This window comes from Capra hircus, chromosome 3, assembly GCF_001704415.2.
Source record: "Capra hircus breed San Clemente chromosome 3, ASM170441v1, whole genome shotgun sequence".
Classification (NCBI taxonomy): Eukaryota; Metazoa; Chordata; class Mammalia; order Artiodactyla; family Bovidae; genus Capra; species Capra hircus.
Window position 1 is genome coordinate 21294970 of NC_030810.1, and position 21885 is coordinate 21316854.

The following is a 21885-nucleotide window of genomic DNA, read 5'->3' on the forward strand; positions in this document are numbered from 1 at the left end:
TGATGTACTCTGCATAGAAGTTAAATAAGCAGGGTGACAATATACAGCCTTGACGTACTCCTTTTCCTATTTGGAACCAGTCTGTTGTTCCATGTCCAGTTCTAACTGTTGCTTCCTGACCTGCATACAGATTTCTCAAGAGGCAGGTCAGGTGGTCTAGTATTCCCATCTCTTTCAGAATTTTCCACAGTTCATTGTCATCCATGCAGTCAAAGGCTTTGGCATAGTCAATAAAGCAGAAATAGATGTTTTTCTGGAACTCTCTTGCTTTTTCCATGATCCAGTGGATGTTGGCAATTTGATCTCTGGTTCCTCTGCCTTTTCTAAAACCAGCTTGAACGTCAGGGAGTTCATGGTTCATGTACTGCTGAAGTCTGGCTTGGAGAATTTTGAGCATTACTTTACTAGCATGTGATATGAGTGCAATTGTGCGGTAGTTTGAACATTCTTTGACATTGCCTTTCTTTGGAATTGGAATGAAAACTGACCTTTTCCAGTCCTGTGGCCACTGCTGAGTTTTCCAAATTTGCTGGCATATCGACTGCAGCACTTTCACAGCATCATCTTTCAGGATTTGAAACAGCTCAATTGGAATTCCATCACCTCCACTAGCTTTGTTCGTAGTGATGCTTTCTGAGGCCCACTTGACTTCACATTCCAAGATGTCTGGTTCTAGATTAGTTATCACATCATCATGACTATCTGGGTCGTGAAGATCTTTTTTGTACAGTTCTGTAGAACCCCAATTTTCCATTGTAACTGCCTTATTTCAGGCCCATGCAGCCCACATTTAGATATATTCTCCCTGGCTTTGGTCTCTCCCACTTGGATTTGTTCTGTGCACCAGCCTAGATTAGTATTTTTCAAATTGTAGGTTGTGAAATAAATTCAGTGGACTGTGGCCAAGGGTTTTTTAAAAGATGAAAATAATATTAAGAGTGCATTACATGCAAGTAAGTATTGTTTTGTAAAAATTTTGTTTCAGTTATAATCATATACTATATGTGTAAAGAACTGCAATGTAAAATATATTTTCTACTGTGGGTCATAGTCAAAAAGTGCGGAAGCATTGCATTAGATCAATTTTCCTATACAAGTGTCCTTTAGTATCAGTCAGGGATTGGTTCCAGGACCCCTGTAGACACCAGAATGTGTAGGCACTCAATTCTCTTGTATAAAATGGTATAGTATTTGCTTATAAGCTATGCACATCTTCCCATACATTTAAAATCATCTCTAGATTACTTATAATACTCAGTATGATGTAAACTCTATATAAATAGTTATAAATACAATAAACACTAAGTAAATAGCTGCCTGCAAGTGGCAAACTGGAGTTCTGCTTTCTGGAACTTTCTAGAGTTCCCCACCCTGCCCTTGAATATTTTCTTTTTTTTTTTTCCTTGAATATTTTCTATCCTCTGTTGGTTGAATCCACAGGTGTGAAATCTGTGGATGCAGAACCTGCAAATAGGTAGTGTTGCTTGTACACAGCTTTCAAGATGTTTTTCTCCAGCTCTGATTCTTGTTTAAGGATAATAAAAGCTAATATGCATTAGGCACCTTTTCCTCCCTAATTCCCATAGCTGCTGTCATGTGTATCTTGCCTTCACCACTCGACTATACCCCTGGGAAGCAGAGATTATCTTTTTCATCCCCTTATATCTCCACCATGACTCTAATACCTTGCCAAAAAGAGCAGAATAGAATTTACAGATGGAAACTGAGCTGAGTAAAGATAGAGTGAGTTCAGTTTATCCAGCTGACCCCTCAATGAGACCATTCCCAGGATAAGGGTCAGGCATGGTGGTGCAGAGTATTGGTGCACCAATAGCACCGAAAGGGGCAGGTCTTACCTTCTGTTCCACACATTTGATAAAGTCACCTTGCTTGGAGTGCCCCACTGGCTGCTTCCTAAACTCATTGCGCTTCTCCAGTCTGGACTCAAAAGCAGCTGGGTCAGACCTGATCAAAGGTAAACAAAAAGTTAAACCACCTGGGCCTTTCTGGATTTTGAAATAAGAAAACACCATGTTTCACTTTCAGAGACTACGCACAGACATCATTTGTCTTAACTTAATTACCCTGAGTACAGACCTACAAATCAAGAAAGTGGATAAAGAAATCCACTTATTCAACTATTTTTAATCCTCATGGAGCCTGTGTAACATTTTTCTTCTGCAGGATATTCCCTAGGGTGCCACAGGGCTTCGCCTCTCAGGTACTTGGAATTTGAATCCTCAAGATGGGAAAGGTTACTTCATGGGCATCTTTCTCGGTCACCTCCTCAGACAGGAATCCCACTGTCAAGCTATACCAGAACACATCCAATTCTCAGCCATCTTCCTTCCCTCCCCTACTTGGGCAAATCTCCATTCAAAGCCCTGTGATCCAGAGGCTTCAGGCAGGCTATTTTGCAGATTTAGCACCTGAGTTTCCCCTGATCCTCTCTCCAAATAACACATTGATGGAACATCAGAATTTGTCCTTTGTGTCAAAATGGGGCTGTTCTTTAGGCCTGAAGTTCAGGTTGGGGCTGCCATTTGTTAAGAATTCTTCAGGCTGTGTACGCTTTGGTGAAAATGTCATACAGGGGCTCCAACTCCTGGGCCATGAGGCCTATAGTGTCATGGGTGAGGTCTGCAGGATCTAAAGACATCCTGGTCACTCCTGTGGTGGTCTTCTTCTTGGTCAAGACACCGCTGAGTGTTTCTTCTTCATACAGCTCCTTTCTGGAGGTGACATCGAACACCACTGCCTTCACCGCCATGTATTCTGGCAGATCTTTCTCCCCTCCAGGGAGGGCCAACTCCTTCTCGATGAAGAGTTGCATCTGGGGCCCCAGCTGGTAAGGTGTGGCATCTGCCTGACCAGGACTTAGGTCAGTGTTGCCAGTGAGTGGATGGAGAGGATGAGGGGTGGCCTAGGCAGCAAAGCCCTGTCGTGTACTCCACCTTGGGCATCTTTTACGACAAAGACATTCCAAGTCTCTGTCTAACCCTCTGTATCTTTCACCCTGCCAGGAACGAGAGAAAATATCTAGTTTTTTTTTTATGAGTACATGAAAATTGCTCTTATGTCACCTCTTAAGTTTTTCTTCTCCAGGTTAAAATTCTTCGTTTTCAGCCCCTCTTCATATATGTGATTTGTAAATCTTTCCCTACTGTGGACCTGCTCTCTGGACATGCTCGTTGTGCATGTCCTACCTATCTTGGGCCTAAAGCTAGATGAAATTCTGTAGCTCACCAGTGTAGAGTGATGCAAAAACCCAGGGGCTAGACTGGAGTGGGGTCAGCAGGGCACACAGGCTTGTCCTGCCCTTGGCTCACAATGAACTTGTGGCTGGTGCTCCAAGAACCTGGGTTTAGTGAGCATGCTCCAGCACTAGCCAATGAGGACTATAATTCCTTCTAAATTATCTTAGGAGAGACACTACCTGTTTGGTCCTGGGCCTCATGGCTATGCTCTATCTTGCCCATTTCCTTAGTTTGGCACAGGTTCTACTGACTTTTTTTTTCGGTCCTGCTTTCATTTCATACCTCCCTTTCCCTCTACTTCATGTTTTCTTTTTCTTTTTGTAGGCACACAGGTCGGAGAAGGCAATGGCAACCCACTCCAGTACTGTTGCCTGGAAAATCCTATGGATGGAGGAGCCTGGTAGGCTCCAGTCCATGGGGTCGCTAAGAGTTGGACACAACTGAGCGACTTCACTTTCACTTTTCACTTTCATGCATCGGAGAAGGAAATGGCAACCCACTCCAGTGTTCTTGCCTGGAGAATCCCAGGGACAGGGGAGCCTGGTGGGCTGCCATCTATGGGGTTGCACAGAGTCGGACATGACTGAAGCGACTTAGCAGCAGCAGCAGCAGCAGCAGCAGGCACACAGGTTTCCCTCCCCTCTCACTCAACTTCTTTTAGGACTTATCCCTTCCTGTCTCCCTTTCACTTATTCAACAAACTTGACTTGTTGTCTCTTGCCTGTTGGTTAACTTGCTGGGTTCTAGAGATACAAAAATACATAAGAAAGAGTACCTACGTCAAGGAGTGTACTACCTAGCAGGACAGAAAGACAAGTAAATATGTACATCAGAGTGCTACCGGTAGTATGAGGAAAATTTGCTCAAATATTCCCAAATGGTTGAGGTGGTTTTATGCCGCTGTACCTTTTTTTATGCTGCTGTGCCCCTTACCTGGAACATCTGCCCCCAACACCAGTCCTTTATTCCTTTCTGCTAGGCCACAGAGCTCAAAGGAAGTTTTGGCAAGAGATAAAGCTAGGAAGACTGGCAGGTACTAGAGCACGAAGGCCTTTTATGGAACACTAAGGATATGGACATTATCCAAAAGTCGGGGGTGCCTTGGAAAGCCACTCTTCAGGAGGTAACAGTAGTGTAAATACTGACAGAAACAATTGAGTGAGGAAGGAAAGTAAAACCAGTCATTCATTTGTTCGTGAATAAGAATGAACAGGAGCTCTGAAGTGCTCGAGAGTATACGTAGACTACACTTCTGGGATGCTTGTCTGTGAAAGCGACCAGTGAAAACAGACTGAAGGGGAATGAAGCTCAAGAAGAGACTTTAAAAAAGACAAATACTTGAGTATATCTAAATGCTGTTGAAGGAAAGCAAAAATATTCATTTATCCTGTTATTCTTTCAAAGAAAGATCACTATAGTAGTAGTGACATGGACTGGGGGTAGACGGGTCCAAGACTGGAAGAGGGGAAGGCTAGTCAGAGGCTGACTGCAATACTCCAGGTGAAGATGATGCAGTGCATGAAGGCTGTGGAAGAAGAAATGATAGAATTCAGAGAAATTTAGGTTTTCCCTCCTAAGACAACCGCCTGCCCACCCAGCTGGGCTCTCTCCCAAGTCCCTTCAACTTTCACTTTTGATCTCCTTCAGCTCTTCCCAGTTGAACTCTTTGGCTCCATTATGAAAACCAGGGACGGGGGAGCCTGGTGGGCTGCCATCTATGGGGTCGCAGAGAGTCGGACACGACTGAAGCGACTTAGCAGCAGCAGCAGCAGCAGCAGCAGCAGCAGCAGCATGCCCCCTTATATCTACTTTAATGTCCAGGACCTTCTCTCTAGAAGGTGGAGGGTAGTTTTAGGAACCTGGGATTCCAAGTCAGACAAATCCCAACCAGCTGCGTGACCTTTGGCAGGCCTCTAACTCTCTGATCCTCAGTTCCTCAACCTAATGAGGGTCCAACTGAGAACCAACTGCCACACTATTACTTTTTGATCTCCTTTCCTTGTAGTTAGGGTCCTTAGCTAGAAGCCTGGGACCCTGAGTTCTAGGTCAAGCTTCAGCTGACTCAGTATGTGATCTTGAGCAAGTCAAGTCCCTTCTCTGCAGAGCTCTATTTTCCCATTTCGATAATGAGGACAGGTCTCCCGGACGTGCCTGCCCCTTAAGGGCTGTCCTAAGAGTCGACATTAGCGTTTTGAGAACTAAAGCAGAAAGAAAAAAAAAGAGCTGGAGTAGAGACTCCCGGCTCTCACACTAGCTGTGTGATCTTAGAGTGGGGACAGAAACAGAGGTCCTCTGGCAGAGCTGCTGGAAGGACTGAGAGCGCCAGATACAGATACACCAGAAGAGCGGGCCGCGCGCCGCCCCACCTCCCCGCCCGCCGCCGGCGGGGCCCGCACCTGCGCAACTGCTGGATCTTGTCGCGGTAGCGGTCGTAGAAGGGGTTGGCCTCGAGCTCATCCCCGACCCCGCTGCCGTCGGCTCCCCCGGCGGGCCGGCCCGAGCTGCGGCGCACCGGGAACACGCGCAGCTGCGCGGCTGACACGAGCCCCAGGCCCAGGGCGCGGCTGCGCACTGCGCAGAGGCCGCGGTAGAGGCCGGCCACCTGCAAGACGGCCGGGCCCGCGCCACCGGCCGCCGCCACCGCGGCAGCCATGGCCGTTCCCACCTCCTCCTCCTCCTCCCCAGGCGCGTGGGCCTCGGCCCGCGGCCCGCGCGCCCGCTCCATCGTCCTCCGGGTCCGCCGCGCCCGCGCTTCGGCAACGAGGTTCCGCGCTCTCAATGTTCCGGGCGCCGGGGAAAGGCCAGGTGGAGGGCAGGGGATTCGCTGCTCCTGCCTGGGTCCCCGCCCCTGCCTCGATCTAGCGTCTCCGCCCGTCTTCTCCCGGAGCCCGCGACCAGCAGCCCTTGCACGCCGTCTCCTCTTGAAAGCTGCTCAGACCTGCTGGTCCCCACCGTGCTTGCTGCCTTTTAAATTCTTTAGGAACACGCTGGAGTCGTCGTCCTTCAGCATAGAAGGCCCTTTCATCAGCTGTTAATCACAGCAGCAGCATCTCTTCACTGAGTGTTTCTATATGCAGGACGCTATCTGATTCATAGCACGTGAGGCAGGTTTCATGAAGCTGAGAATCACTAAGAGATTTGCCCAAAAGCTGAATTTTTTTCAAGATGCCAGCTGTTTCTGAGGTCTTGTCTTCTTCTGCTTCCTGACCCCTACCTTGAACTCCAGCCAAACTGAACTACTCTTCTCCCCAGAGACACACCTGGGATTGTCCTTAACAAGTCCTTATACGTGGAATGCTGTCTCTCCACGCAATGCCATCATCTTCTTCATCCCCTGGACTTGGACCTGTGTCTCACTGGGAGCAGGCCCCCTGTGATGGCACCAATCAGTCCTTAAGAAATTCCTCCTGTCTGGGGGCTTACCTTAGAAGCCCCTCTTGAATGGTGGACCTCTCAGGGGCAGGGACCACCTCTGCTCAGCTCAACCTGCATTTTTGGAGACGGGCCCCAGGCCCTGGCCTGTGCTGGGAGTAGTGTGGTGAACTCAGAGATCAGCAGTCCTTTAAGTGTGCCGGCCTGTACCTGCCTTAGCATCCTTGCACTGGCTGCTCCCTTTGCACCACTGGCTGCTCCCTTTGCTCGTGGCTGTCTTTTCATCATGTAGGGCTCAATTCACAAGAGAGCACCTCAAAGGGACTTCTCTTGATGCACCCGCATCACTTTATATTCTTTATTCCACTATCTTATTTTCAGAGTAGTTGGTTGCCTGAAATTCTTAGGTGTTTGTTTACAGTAATTCATGGAACTTACAACCTAGTAGGGTGAGGTGCAATATAAATAAATAAATAATGTTAGGTGATAATAACACGTTATGCAAAAAACAACAGGCTGAGAGAGAGAGAGAGAGAGAGATAGAGGGACGTGTGAGCAGAGACCTGAAGGAAATGAGGCATGGTCTGTATGCATATCTGGGGGAAGAGCCTTCCAGATGGAACAGCAAGTGGAAAGGCCCTGATGCAGGAGCATGCTTGCCCTGCTTGTGGAACAGCAAGGAAGTGACTGTGTGAAGGAGGCATGGGGAGAGGCAGTTTGATTTTTCAGGGCTTTGTAGGCTTTGGTTGAGGACTTTGGTTTTAAATCTGAGTAGATGGGGAGTCACTATGGGTTCTGAGTATAGAAAGTGAAAGTAGCTCAGTCGTTTGCGATCTTTGCAACCCCATAGACTACACAGTCCATGGAATTCTCTAGGCCAGTATACTGGAGTGGGTAACCTTTCCCTTCTCCAGGGGATCTTCCCAACCCAGGGATGGAACCCAGGACTCCTGCATTGCAGGTGGATTCTTTACCAGCTGAGCCACAAAGGAAGCCCAAGAATACTGGGGTGGATAGCTTATAAGCACAACTTTTAAAAAGGATCATTCTGACTGCTGGTGGAATATAGGCCATGGGGGACAAGGATGGAAGCTCTCCTAAGGGTGACTAATTTGTCCTAGTTTACCTGGCATTTCCTGGATTTTAGCATCAAAAGTCCTATGTCCTGGAAACTCCCTCAATCTCAGGCAATCAAGGACAGCTGGTCATGCTATAGGGCGACCAGGTGAGAGAGGATGGTGCGTGCACTAAAGTGATGGTGATGGCACAGTGGTCAGATTCTGGGCATGTCTTGAACGCAAAGCCTAAAGATTTTGCTACTGGAGTGAATGTGGGTGTGAGAGAATGAAGAGCATCAAGGATGACTGTCATGTTTTTGGCCTGAACAACTGGAAGAAGTTGCCATTTACACACAGGAGGAAGGCTGGCGTAGATACTGGAAGATGGGCCATCAGGAGTTTGGTTTTGGACGAGGTAGTTTGAGATAACTTAATAGACTGGCTAGGAGGGATGTCAGTCAGGTTTTTGGGTATATGAGTCTAAAATTCAGAGAAGTGAGCTGGGCTGGAGGTATAACAGTGAGAGTTGACAGTGTAGCTATGATATTTAATGCCATGAGTCTGGGGGAGACCACTGAGGGAATGAATGTGGATACAGGGCTAAGGACTGAATCCTAGGGCACCTGACATTTAGAGATCAGGGAAAAGAAGGGAAACTAGCAAAGGAGACTGAAAAGCAGGAGCCAGTGAGGAGAGCCCAGATTAAGAGGAACCAGGAGAGAAATCTAGGCTCATTATCCCTAGGTGCCATGCTGAAGGCTTAAAGAGGGAGTGATTAGATGGTGCCAAGAAGCCAATCTAAGCTTAGTTGTGCAACCTACATGGAGGCTGATTTGGGCTTAGTTAGCTTTCTGAGCTGCCCGTATCCTCAGGAGGTGTGAGCAAGTCCCTGACCCAAGCAGTTCCTAGGGATTACTGGTGCATAGAGGAGACCTGCTTCTAGGACTCAAGCATCTGCTGGGAGTTGGGCTAGACAACTCTCATAGTGCCTTCAAACTGGACATGGTGAAATTCTGGGAGCTGATGGAAACAACTGTCTGTCACAGAGTATGGGGTGTTGAGCTGAGCCTTGAAGGATAAGCAGGTGTTTGAGGATGGGGTGAGGGGGAAAGTGGGGAGGGGCACTTCTAGGTGGAGCAGCAGTGTGAGCAAAGCTCCAGAGATGGGAATGGGCAGGGTCTGTTGAAGAGTCACCTGGTTAGAAGGGAAACGTGTATGAAGGATGGGGAGGAAGGTGAGGCTGGAAAGAGATGTACGGACAGATTGTGGGAAGCTCCCATAGGGCCAGATGCCCCAGAAACACTTGCCAACACTTGGCTGAAGGAAGGAAATTAAACAAAAGAGATTGTAAGAGCCAAGGAAGGAGGTGATAACTCAGTCATAGAAGACCTGAGGTCAGGGCTGCCCACTGCTCTGGGTGTACCCTGTCCCAGTTCCCATTCGGGACAGGTATCCATCAACTTTTCCTTAAAGCCTAGGGAGACAACAAGCTGCTGAGGGATCTAAGCCCTGTGCTGGAGGCTGCTCTGTGGGTCGGGGATAAAGGACCACTAATTCAGAGCGTGGGTCAGGCCCTGGTAGAAGCAGTAAAGGTGTACAATGTCCAGGAAACACCCCTGCTGGAGTCCCTTCCTTCCATTAGACTTTACAAATGCTGGCCCTGGATGCTCAGTGTTCAGAACTCAGTGACCCGCCTTTAAGGAACAATGGGGTCTGGGCATTCTGGGGACTCCTATTGGCTAAACAGATGAGTAGGTGAGCTCCCTCTCCCCAGAGCCACCAGTGAGGTACCAAGATTTGACTGTATGGATTCCCAAAGGGAGGACCTCAGCCTCCCTGGTGGTAAATGAGGTTCCCCCCCAAACCCCTGCCGCTTGCTTTGTGCCTTTAGGCTTGGGGGCACTCAGGGAAGACCTTTCGCCTGGATGGGAGTGATGACTGCCTCCATGGAAGAGTATTAAAGAGTTGGGACAGGGTTTACTCTAGAAAACTACAGATTTCTTGAGGGCAGAGGCCATGTATCTCTGCCCGCCCAGAGAATATCCCAGGACCATCTCAATTGAATGATTAGGGTTTGGTGAAATGGGATGAGATACTGGTGTCCCATCCACTGGTAAACTGCTACTTTCTTGGTGGTCTTTGCCTGCAGTGAGGCTTCTTATTCTGATGTTTTGGATGGGCCAGGGTTGGGATCCAGGGGCTTGAGTAAGCCTGGGCAGTCATGCTTCTCTAGACCTTACTTTCCTTATCTGTGAAGGGCTAAAGGTGGCCTCTTAAGCTCTCTGAAAATTCTGCTTTGACTGAATAAAAGAATGATGAGGCAAGTCAATGAGAAGAAAAGGAAGGAATTGAGAGTGGTTAAATGGAGGAGTTGTTCAGTCATCTGACTTTGTGACCCCATGGATTGCAGCACACCAGGCTTTCCTGTCCTTTACTGTCTCCCAGAGTTTGCGCAAACTCATGTCCATTGAGTCAATGATGCCATCCAACCATCTCATCCATAGTCATCCCCTTCTCCCGCCTTCAATCTTTCCCAGCATCAGAGTCTTTTCCAATGAGTGGTCTCTTCCCATCAAGTGGCCAATGTATTGGAGCTTCAGCTTTAGCATCAGCCCTTCCATTGAGTATTCAGAATTGATTTCCTTTAGGATTGATTGGTTTGATAAGCAGAGGGGATGATGGGTGAAAGGGCTAAGGAGAGGAATGAGAAACAGCTGAGACTCCCCCAACTACACCTTTTAGCCAGCTTATTCTTTTTTCTTGTTGCCTTTAGTGTGGGTGTCACTGTACTTTGGATTCCTGGGGCTGTGTTCTGTGTTAACTGGCAGCTGCATTCTCTTTCTTCACTGGAGGAAGAACGTGCGGCGGGAAGAGCGTGCCCAGGAGTGGGTGGAGGTGATGAGAGCAGCCACTTTCACCTACAGCCCGCTGTTGTACTGGATTAACAAGCGACGGCACTATGGTATGAACGCAGCCATCAACACTGGCCCTCCCCCTGCTGCCACCAAGACTGCGACTGACGCCCAGAATTCGGATCGCCCCTGGGAGCTGGATGTCCCTGAGAGCAGGAGCTGTGCTGCTCAAGACAGCAGCCCCAAGGTGGAGGCCCCCGGCCCCCTGCATCCTGCAGTGCAGCTGGCACCGCAGCAGCCCCTACCTTCTTCCCCAGTGCCGCGGCCCCGGGCCAGCTCCCCACTCCCAATTCCCATCTTCCAGGAGGTACCCTTTGCCCTCTCCCTGTGTAACCTACCCCCGATGCTGAACCACTCGGTCTCCTACCCTTTGGCCACCTGTCCTCAAAGGACTGTCCACTTCAGCTCCCTCCCTACAATGGCCCAAGGGGACCACTGCTTGAATGCCAAGCCCTTTGCTTCAGAACTATAGCCTCCTCTCCTGAGGCTGGGAGCTGGAGGTATCCTGGCCAGAACAGGAAACGGAGCTGACCTCAGGGAGGTGGTATTGACACAAGGCCAGGGCCCATGTGGATGTCACCTAATGAAAGATTTAAAAAGTCCAAGGCTCCATGTGTCTCATGTGTTGTTACGAGGGCAGTGTCTGATGGAGGGCATTTTGCAAACCAAGCTAAAGGTCAGTGTCTCACCAACACCAGTGGGAATGACTGTGGGGAGACGCACTGAGCCAGTACTTGTGATGGGCTCAACATCCCTCTGTCTGTTATTTCAGAATAAAACCATGTGCCAGACCCTGGGTCAGGTGCCCAAAGGCACTGCTGTTCTGTGGGATACTGAGGACAGCCACAGAGTGACAGTCACTTAGGATGCATGAGCAATGGTGATCCGTAGTGGCCAAAACAAGTCTGTGAAATCTATGAACCACGCTGCACTACTGCTTGAATTGCATTCTTTGTTAACATCTGATGTATTGTCTCTACATTATTTCTAATACAGGAACACTGTCAAACAGATATCACAATCTTTCTCTTACAGATCGAGAGTTTCCAAGAGCATTTCGCATATCATTTAAAAAAAAATTTATTTTGGCTGTGCTGGGTCTTGGTTGTGGCACACCAGATCTTTACTTGAGGCATGTGAACTTAGTAGTGGCATGTGGTATCTAGTTCCCTGACCAGGGATTGAACCCAGACCCTCTGCATTGGGAGCACAGAGTCTAAGCCATTGGACCACCAGGGAAGTCTGTCATATCATGTTGCAAAGTCTCGAATTTATGTCTGCCTGGCATCAAAGTTCCTGATCTTTCCACCATTCACCATGGTCTCCATTCCCTAATGTCTTTTTTGAAAACTCTTGGAAAATGATTAGTGTGTGTAGGGCATGATTAACTTGGTTCACAGATTGACTTGGCACCGGGCTGGCCAATGAACCTTCTAAAAGTAACCATTAAAAAAAGAATCTTAAAGGGATTCATGGCTTCTCCCAAAGGTAAGATCCAGTACATGTGAATATTATTTTTTGCATCTTCTGGAAGCTATTCTAAAAGGAGAGACAAAAATAATACTGGCTATTTGATCCCAGTTCAAATCTAAGAAAACCTAGTTCTGCTCCAGGATATAAAATTTTCCTTCACTTTGGAAATGAGAAAATCCCCTTACCGTATTTACGAGCTAGGCTTTATGTATGGTTTTTCCTGAGAGGAAAGGCCTCCCAGATTGTGCGTGTGTGTAATCCCAGAATCTAGCAACCATGTAGAGCTAATTAAAAAATTTTTGTGTAAAAAAAGCCCCAGCCTCCTCCTCTATGACCCTTATCTTGCAATGGATTTCAAGCCTTCTTCCTTCATTTTTCCTGAAGACATGGACTATGTCCTGTAAACATGCTCCTATAGTGAACCTCAAAATAAAAAGCAGGTCTAAGTGGAACTTCCCTGGTTGATGCAGAGTCAGGGGCTTTACTCTTCCCTCACCCTGCCCACATCCCCACAGATGCCAAAACACCTTCATTTCTTCAGGCCAAATTGGGCAAATCTGCAGATTCTTCAATGTTACTTTCTGTCCAGCATCTGTTAGGCTTTGCATTCAAAAGGAGGAAGGAGTCCATAAAAATAAGGATCAAAGTAGATTTTTCTTCTTAGTAATGGGGGGAGGGGCACGTGAGCCTTTAATCATAGACACAGTGGAAGAAAAAAGCAATGTTTAATTTAGATAAATTAAAATGGTTTTATTACTGATATGAAATTAGCAAAGCCCAAATCAAGTGATGGAAATCTTGAATTCACTCCCTAAACAGAACCAAAACTGCTTAAACATTACCAAAATAGCTCCACTAAAGCAAAGTAGGCTTACATTTCTTAATATGAGAAAACAACAAGGTAGGTTAGGTTCGTATAACAAACAATATACGCTCTATAGTCTCAGGAATACCCAAATGTGTTCTGGTTTGGATATGAAAGAGAGGACCCACATCTAACTGGTGTTGTGTTGGTAAGCAAGCCAATGAGGTGTGTAGCAAACAAAAGCTGTCACTAAAAACAACTCAACAGCAGGCCATTATGAGTATGAGCCCATCTCAGTCAAAATCTTCAACTGTGACCGCCGAGACCAGAGCGGGAAGGGGGGCAGATGGGCCTCTGTCCAGCAACAAAGTGAGGGAATGCGAAGGCAGGGAAAGCAGCTAGCAGCAGGTGGAGGGTGTCCACACTCTTCAGCTGGGCTGTAACAGACACAACCCTAAGAGCAGGCCCTTCTCTGCCTGTAAGACAACACTACTATTTAGGGATCTAAGCCAGTCTGTCTGTTCGAGTCTTCTCTTCCTTTAATATATTGCCCCTCGATTTCTGGGGGGGAGTCTCTCTAGGTAAACATTATACCAGATAGATGGCAAAAGAAAAACAGGACCAAGAAGTCATGCCTTGGGTAACCTAGGAAAGCAGTAGGAGCTGCCAGAATGAAGAGATAAAAAAGCATTTGAAATGAAAACCGACACCAAAACTACTAATTCTACTCAGCCTTCCTCTCAGGATTGAGGTGTGGCAGGTTAGGCTTGATTACAGATCAACATACGTTGGGTAAGTTAAGACAACTTTCAAATAAAAATTCCAAATTAATACTGAATGATACTGATTCATATTGATGTATGGTAAAAACAAACAATATTGTAAAGCAATTATCCTCCAATTAAAAAATAATGAACAATATAGGCTTATGGGAATTCTTTTTTTAAGCTGACAAATATGCTTAACTTAGAACAAAGGAGTTCAAGATGTCCTAGTTATGCCTGGGAGATACAGCACTTTCCCAGGTGCTGTGACAAAGGTATTCACAGGTCTGAGTGCAGAGGAACACCTCTGCCAAATTTGGTAGGGGAGAAGATGGCACCATCCACCTCGAGGTGGGAAGAACAGAGGATAAACTAAAAGCACAGGTGATGCAAAAGGAAAGTACATACAAAGAGTAAAGGTGTCCTCAGAGTGTCTGCCTATGAATAAGAATTTGAAACTAAAAAGGACAAGCTACATTACCCTCAAGTATATTTCTTATAAATCAATTCTCAAAAAAATACCTTCCAGGTACGGACATACTATTTATGGTACAATATATACAAATATAGCAGTATAATTTATTGCTAGAATTTTATTTGGTTGTTACAAAACTTTCAAGGGTATATATATTAAAAAAAGGGGGGGGGCATGAAAGGCAGCCAGAAGAGTAAGTATCTTCAAGTTACCTAAAGTGCCAGACTAATTTTATACTATACTTAAAACTTTCCAAGAACATAAAACAGCACAGATAGGCAAAGGAATTAGAGAGAAGCATGAGCCATAATAAGGTAAGCAGACACATTCATGGGGAAAGACTTCATCCTGCCTTAACTCTAAGTTTTAATATCTCTAGGGAAAAAGTAAGGTTAGCCAACACCAAGCTGAACATCGTATGAAGAAAAAAACCAGCCCTTAAACATTTAAAGGTGCTCAACTGTATCCATGGCTAACAGGGAAACCTGGACAAAGTGAAAATGGAAACAAACTCTACCAAAGAAGTCTCAAGGCTTCTCTAGTTTCTCCCTGACTTGGCCAACAGCACAGTTAAATTCTTCAGTTTCCCTTCTGTGTAGCCTGAAGATTGCTTCTAAGATCAACATAGCACAAACACAGGTGACATGGAGAAACAATTCCTCCTAGTCCAGGGACCTTCAGTACCAGGGCTACAGAAGTATTTAACGGGAGGATTATACTTGCTTGTATTAGATGTGAAAAAGCTTGCTGCCATCATGTGAAGCCTCTCCTCCAGGCCTGCCTGCCATGCTCTCTGGACAGAAAGCCTCTAGTTATTTCTGAGCTGCAGTTGTAAGGAAATGTAATATGATTTCAGTAGAATTGTTTCATTTTACAACCTTTTTGGCCTTAGTCAGCCCACAGAGGAACACATTAGGTTCTTGGTTAGCCCCCAGGTAAAAATCTCAAGAAGTTTCCTGGATCAGAATTAGCGGCAGCGCTTTTCTCTATAGTTCCTGAATAGCCAGGCTGAGACAGTGGCCAAGGGACTGCGGCCCTGCCATTCAGAATGGAGACAGTATCAGAGGTGAAAGTCAGTTAGAGCTTAAAGGTAGACTTGAGTGGATGGGTGGGGGAAGATAATCTAGCTCACTCAGGGGGGAAAACTCAGTGGCTCCTACTGGATTAACTTTTTATGCATATAAACCCTGAAACAGGATTAAAATGAGAAAATCCCCAGCAAGACTTCTGGTTCACAGGATGGGAGGACAGAACAAATAGCCAGATCTTACCTTCCTGAGTCTAGAGGCAGCCCTGTCCCCACAGTGTCCACTCCCTAAATCAATTCCCCCAGCATCAGGCCACACCCCATGGCAGCACCTAAAGATGTCTTAAGGAGACAGGGACATAGCTTCAAGCTGCTACCAGGTAAGATTAGCAACTTTTAATAACAAGTCATTTGTTTACATCCTGTTTCAAACCATTTTTCCCACTTCTCACAAAATATGCACAACTCTTTCACTTTAAATATTTACAAACAGAAAAGGTCTATCTGTTAAAGGAAAGACATTTTCTGAGTCTGTATAAAGTGCAGCTAATTTAAGGCAAATTTATGTGAAATATAAAAGGTGGCTTAGTCTCTCTATATACACATTTTCCAGTTGTAAAAGATAAGGTCTCCTCCCCTCAGAAAAAGGAAAGAGAAAAAAAGAGGGCTTGACTTTTTTTCTGGCAATTTTAAAATTAAGATCTTACTGGTTTCAGGAAATCATAGATTTCTGAATATCATAAGTAAAATGGTCTTTTTTAAAAAAATAACTTTTATATAGCTTTTTCAAACAAGTTAAAAGGTGACAATGTGTCTGCTACTATAGTTTGGAGGACTGGAGGATTGATGGGTAGGTAAAAGGGTTGTTTGTGTTAGCTGAGCAGATAATAGGTAGTCCATAGCATACATCCACTTCTGAAATGAGCCTAACGAGGCTAGACACCTAAAGCTGCTCTCAGCTCCAGGAATGAGTATCTTCCATCTCCATCAGAATCAAACTCTCTTAAACGCTCTGGTTCTGGTCCAACAGACTCTAAGGTGTCCTTGATTTCCTGGTAGGTCAGCTTCCCATCCACATCCTGGCCAGTCTTATGGAATAAGCCCTGAAGATCTGTTAAAAAGGAATCACAAAAACACGTATATACCTATACGCATAGCTAAATTTAGTTAACAGTTTAAAAAGTAGTCTCAACTGAATTTAAAGCACTAAAAGAAAAGTTACTTTGCAGACTTTGTTCGCCAAAGGTAAAGTTTAAGGTCTCACTAAATCTCAAAGAGGAATTCTTTTTGCTTTTTAAATTTATATGTATTTATTTTTGGCTGTGCTGGGTCTTTGTTGCCTTGTGCAGACTTTTCCACTTGCGGCAAGTGGAGGCTGCTCTTTTTTGGGGTGTGTGGGCTTTTCACTGAGGGGGCTTCTCTTGTTGCGGAGCACAGGCTCCAGGTGAGCAGGCTTCAGTAGTTGCCGTAGTTGTGACTCACGGGGATTAGTTGCTCCGCGGCGTGTAGAATCTTCCTGGACCAGGGATCAAACCTGTGCCCCAGCAATGCAGGTGGATTCCTATCTGCTGAGCCACCAGGGAAGTCCCTGAAAGACTAATTCTTGATCCTTTAAGGATGAGAGAATACTGTAGGGCACCATCCTTCCAAAAGAGAAGCAGTGACAGATAATCACAGGAGAAGTGAATGGACTAGCTTTCTCTCTATTCAGGGCCTTTCTTTAAGATTTTCCAGATTTTATTCTTAGGTTGAAGGGGTGGAAGGGATGCAGAAGCCTAAAGAGCTAACTGATAGGAACTCTGATGGCCTATAAAACAGACTATGGCATACTGTGAATTCAATAGTTATTATATAATCCAGTAGTTCCATTCCTAGGGTATAAACTCAAGAGAAATAAAAACGTGTGTCTACACAAAAAGCTGTAAATGAGTGTTCACAGCTTCATTGTTCCTAATAGTCAAAATGCAGTATATCCATAGGATGGAATATTATTCAGTCAAAAAAGGAATGCAATATTGTTGCACACCACAAAACAGATAAACCTTGAAAACATTGAGCTAAGTGAAAGAGGCATATTGAAAGAAAGAAGCACACATAAGACCATGTATTACATGATTCCACTTACATGAAACACCCAGAACTGGCAAATCCAAAGAGAAAGTGGTTGAGAGATTAGTGGTTGCCAGGGGTTGGGGGAAGGGGGATAATAGGATGTAACTATTCTCTTTCTGAGACTGACCTTCCCCACTCTCCCACCCTGGCCAAGAGCGGGCCCTGTAATGAATACCTAGGAGGGCCAACTGTTTATATAATGTTTAACAAGGGCTTGACTGTGTCCCCACTGAATGACTTAGTATTAATGATTCAGTCTCTAGAACAGACTTATGGATATGGGAGAGTGGGGAAAGAGAGGGTGGCAAATGGAGACAGCAACATGGAAACACATAGATGGCCAGTGGGAATTTGCTGTATGACTCAGGAAACTCCAACCAGGGCTCTATGACAACCTAGAGGGGTGGGAAGGGGTGAGAGGGAGAAGGGAGGTTCAAGAGGGAGGGGACATATGTATACCTATGGCTGAGTCATGTTGATGTGTGGCAGAAACCAACACAATAGTGTAAAGCAGTTATCCTTCAATTAAATATAAACAGTAAAAGAAATAGATTCAGTCTCTAATACCAGAGAACAGTACTGTCAAGCAATTTTGTTGACAACCTTTTGTGTAAGTCCCTACTTTCAGTCCTAAGAGCCCCAGCAAAGCAGCTATATAAAGCTCTCTGAAAACCAGGAAAGCAATGAGACACTTGTTCCCAATTCCTGCCACCAAGTGGTCAACTGGAAAATGTTTTTTTTGTGTGTGTGCGTGCATGTGTGTACACATGGGGCATGAGTTTATAGAATGTGTTAGACACTCTACAAGAGTATTCTAAGAAAAATCAGATTGTTGCCTCAGGTCATTTAAAAAATGTACTCATTTAAAAGTGTGCACCACCTATATTAGGGATTGAAGTATAAATGTTAAGATGGCTATTTCTTAATCTGCTCTAACAGTCTTTCCTCCTTTTATTTCATCAATTCTTTTTATTTTTATTTTTTTTATTATTTCATCAATTCTTGATGTAAAAATGAAGAGCAGGAGGAGGCAACTTATGTTGCCAACAAATACAACTTAACATGCTCCTGTCTCCCCAGAAAATAGAAAGAAAAAAAATGGGGATAGGGAAGAAAGTATTTAAATGGTAATACATATTAAAAAAATTTTTTTTTAATTGAATGATAATTGCTTTACAGAATTAGGTTGTTTCCTGTCAAATATCAACATGAATTAGCTGTAGGTATACATATGTCCCCTCCCTCTGAACCTCCCTCCCGCCTCTCACCTCTTCCCACCCCTCTAGGTTGTCATAGAGCCCTGGTTTGAGTTTCCTGAGTCATAGAGCAAATTCCCACTGGGTATCTATTTTACATATGATAATATAAGTTCCCATGTTACTTTCTCCATACATCTCACCCTCTCCTTCCTCCCCCTGCCATGTCTGTAAGTCTGTTCTCTGTGTCTGCTTCTCCATTGCTGCCCTGCAAATAAATTCATCAGTACCATCTTTCTAGATTCCATATATATGTGTTAGTATACAATACTTATCTTTCTCTTTCTGACTTACCTCACTCTGTACAATAGGCTCTAGGTTCACCCACCTCATTAGAACTCAAATTAAATGGCAATGTAAATTTAAGTCTCCTATGCTTTAAGAATTAATTGTAACCTGTAGATAACTTATTCACTTAACAAATATTCACATGTCCCAGGCATGAGGATAGGGGCTGAGAGTGAAGCTAAATGTTATAGCTCCCCAGGAAATTACAACAGTGTGACATGTGCAAACATAAGATACTGTGAGTACACACACAAGAGGAGCCTAGTCAGTCCTGGGAGGAAAGAAAATGTTTCCTGGTGGAAAGGTTTCTAAAGTGAGGTGAAGAGTCAGGCAGAGAGGGTGATAGGAATGGATGATTTTCCAGGCAGTTAGCAAGTACAAAATCAGGAGACCAAACATCACAAAGAGGGATGGAACACACACTGCTGGAAGCAAGACAAACACATTTCTCTGTGAATCAGATCCTTCCTACTAACATTTATCTTGCCGAATTTCAGCCAAAGACCCCTCATTTTTGGAGGACTTCTGACAAACAGGGTCGACTTTTACTTTACTTTGCTAGTCTCATAGTATTATGTTTGCTTGTCTTGTTCACTGGACTTTTCTATCTGTGGGGAAAGTGAGACTGTATCTTCTTATACTGTATTCTTACTGCTTACACTGGGTCTAACTAGGTACTCATTGAATGACTGAAGACTCTAATAAACATTCACAGAGAGATAACATAGTGTAGTGCGGTTAAGAGTAAAAGTTTCGTTGTCAAACTGCCTTGGTGTGAATTTTGCCTCATCAGTTATTGGCTGTGTGGACTTTAGGCAATTCCCTATCGGTAAAATGGGTATAATACATGACTACTGATGGTCCCAGGATTGTCACCAGGATTATATGATATAATGCATATCAAGTATCTGGCCCACAGGAAGTGCTCAACAGTGTTAGATATCAGTCTTTATCTTACAAGTTAAAAAAGTTAGAAAGTTGCAACTTTGAGATATTTCCTCTATCATTCCATAATATAAAAATTTTACCTTTGATGCTAGAAATTCCTGGAAGGGAAATAGGTCTTAGCTGGACAGCTTTCTCAATCTGGTCTCCAAGAGACTGTGGGAATTTTGGCAATGTTGATGGCTGTGATGTGAAATTCTGTACTTGCTCTGTAACAAACAATATACAGTTTTAGTATTAACAGTCTAGTCTGACATAAAATTAAACCAATATTGAAGGTCACTTTCAAACTTTAATATTTAAGCTTGAAGCTGTGGTCCCAACTGGATGCTCTTACAGTTCAAGTTAGCATTACACATGTTTAGAGGTTGAGAGTTCAAGCTGAAATGAGAAAAGCACTGGGGATTTGACATCGCAGGAACTCTGCTAAGAGCCTGATTTGAGGGTACGTGTCACCAGACTGGCTGTGCTGAAAGAATGCTACCATACAATTATGTAGCACAATGTCAGGGCAAGGCCTCCCACTGTACTTTTGTCTCCCACGTAAAAGAGAGTAACAGAAGTTGTATTGCTTTCCCCAAAATGAAAAATACTTGTGGGTGGGTAGAGGTGAAAATGAACATAATCTAGTGCCTTGGTTACATCATGAAGCAGCACCGGCAGAGGTTGATGCAACTGCTAATAACGATTAGGTTATGCCCCTGCCTAAAGTCAAAGGCCCTTCCAACCCAATGATCCCACATTATTACTTGTTAATGGCTTTTCAGGAGGACTAATATTTATTTTTAAGTAAATTTTATGCACTTACAGAAATGAAGACTCCCGTAAACAACATTTAGGGCTGGTTTAATACACACTATGACAGTAATGTTTCTGCCTATAATTGGATGCAGACAGCATGGAGAAGTCTATTTCCAGCTAAACATTACCCATTCTTCCCTTAATAGACTGGAGTACAAATCATGTGCAAAATGGGCTTTTTCTAAATGAAAGCAAAGTGTAGCAGCTTCAACTCGGTGCACTCAGGCATCATTCACTCCGTGCCATCAGTCCTGCCAGAACACCTTTCCCCATTCCCCGTGTGGGAGGCGAGCTGCCCAAGCCTGCGTGAAATATTCAGAAGCCAGTCCTGAATATCTTACCTTCATTGGCAGTCTCTGGAGGCCTGCTGCTCTCAGGTTTGTTTGTGAGAGCACTTATTAGCTGCAGCTTCTCTCTAAGCTTAGATACCTGAGAATCTGAACTATCTTCTTTCTGTCCAAAACAAAGATAACAGAAGATTTAAGGCACGAGGAGGACCTCATCTGATTCTTCATGATATTCCCAAAGCCTAGTTAGCCTGTAGCTCTTGACCCCAAACAGGCTCTCTCTGAGGGCAATGAAGGAATGAATCAATAATTACTAGAGACATCTTTAGTACTCAGTGTTGATGAGGGCTGGGCTGGATTTGAGCCTGGACCATTCAGGGGACGTTATGCCACAGATGATCTGATTCGCCGTGTGCACTTGGCAGCTGGGGAAGGCATGCATATGCCAGCAGTAAAGGAATGCACACTTGCTCAGGTGCCTTCATGACACCCATTTCCGAAATGGGCAGGATCCTGTTGTCTAGGAACTATTTCATACTAACTAAATAATTTTTCTGAGTCGCTTACTTTACCTTGTGACTATACCACTTCAGGCAGAATTTCACGTTCTTATCACCTTAAAAGAAAAAAAAAGCAACCAGACCACAAGTATTCCCTTGGTCTGCCTTCTCGTCCCCTGGGACAACTATTCAACTGGTAGCAGGAATTGTTTAGGAACATGAAAGAATTATAGTATTTCTAATTCAAGGCCTTACTTGTATCTTAAAAAAAAAAAATTCCTCCCCCACCTCTGTCTCCTTCCTAGATGATATAGTGGCATATAAAAAATACAATTAATTATAAAAAGAGAGAAGTCTGGTTTCTGTGAGGTCAGTTTCTAACTGCATAGGCTAGTTTGAAAGGTCCTGATCCTATGTCTAATTACAATATTGACCACTACATGTTTTTTTCATTCAACATATATTTACTTAATTCTTTCCTATCCTTATTCTACACTAGCAGTTACTGTATAGTAGAAGGAAATGGTTACTGTATAGTAGAAGTACTCTTGCC

At 44.7% G+C, this 21885-nt stretch overlaps 3 protein-coding genes across 4 annotated transcripts in view; 1 reads left to right on the plus strand and 2 right to left on the minus strand.

Moving 5' to 3' along the window:
* Window positions 1–5997, minus strand: part of ATPAF1 (ATP synthase mitochondrial F1 complex assembly factor 1) — a 28616-nt gene extending 22619 nt beyond the window's left edge. For both annotated transcript variants that reach the window (XM_018043806.1, XM_018043811.1), the window contains exons 1-2: window positions 5654–5997; window positions 1857–1965 (exon numbers count right to left, since the gene is read on the minus strand). In XM_018043806.1, coding sequence (XP_017899295.1) covers window positions 1857–1965; window positions 5654–5982 — 438 coding nt within the window. In that variant the 5' untranslated portion in view covers window positions 5983–5997. The remainder of the gene's footprint in view (window positions 1–1856; window positions 1966–5653) is intronic.
* Window positions 9439–11201, plus strand: TEX38 (testis expressed 38). Its single transcript, XM_005678501.1, has 2 exons — window positions 9439–9529; window positions 10461–11201. Exons 1-2 carry the CDS (start codon window positions 9493–9495, stop codon window positions 11069–11071), a joined length of 648 nt encoding a protein of 215 aa, XP_005678558.1. The 5' UTR covers window positions 9439–9492; the 3' UTR covers window positions 11072–11201.
* Window positions 12797–21885, minus strand: part of EFCAB14 (EF-hand calcium binding domain 14) — a 38836-nt gene continuing 29747 nt past the window's right edge. The window contains exons 9-11 of the mRNA XM_005678500.3: window positions 20887–20998; window positions 19828–19953; window positions 12797–16254 (exon numbers count right to left, since the gene is read on the minus strand). Of these exons, the coding sequence (XP_005678557.1) occupies window positions 16079–16254; window positions 19828–19953; window positions 20887–20998 (414 nt within the window). The 3' untranslated portion in view covers window positions 12797–16078. The remainder of the gene's footprint in view (window positions 16255–19827; window positions 19954–20886; window positions 20999–21885) is intronic.

Bases quoted from the DNA above. Each gene is read 5' to 3' on its own strand.
- TEX38 (XM_005678501.1), top strand. From the start codon at position 9,493: ATGGATTCCCAAAGGGAGGACCTCAGCCTCCCTGGTG. The intron at 9,530-10,460 runs GTAAATGAGGTT...TGTTGCCTTTAG, and splicing joins GGACCTCAGCCTCCCTGGTG to TGTGGGTGTCACTGTACTTT.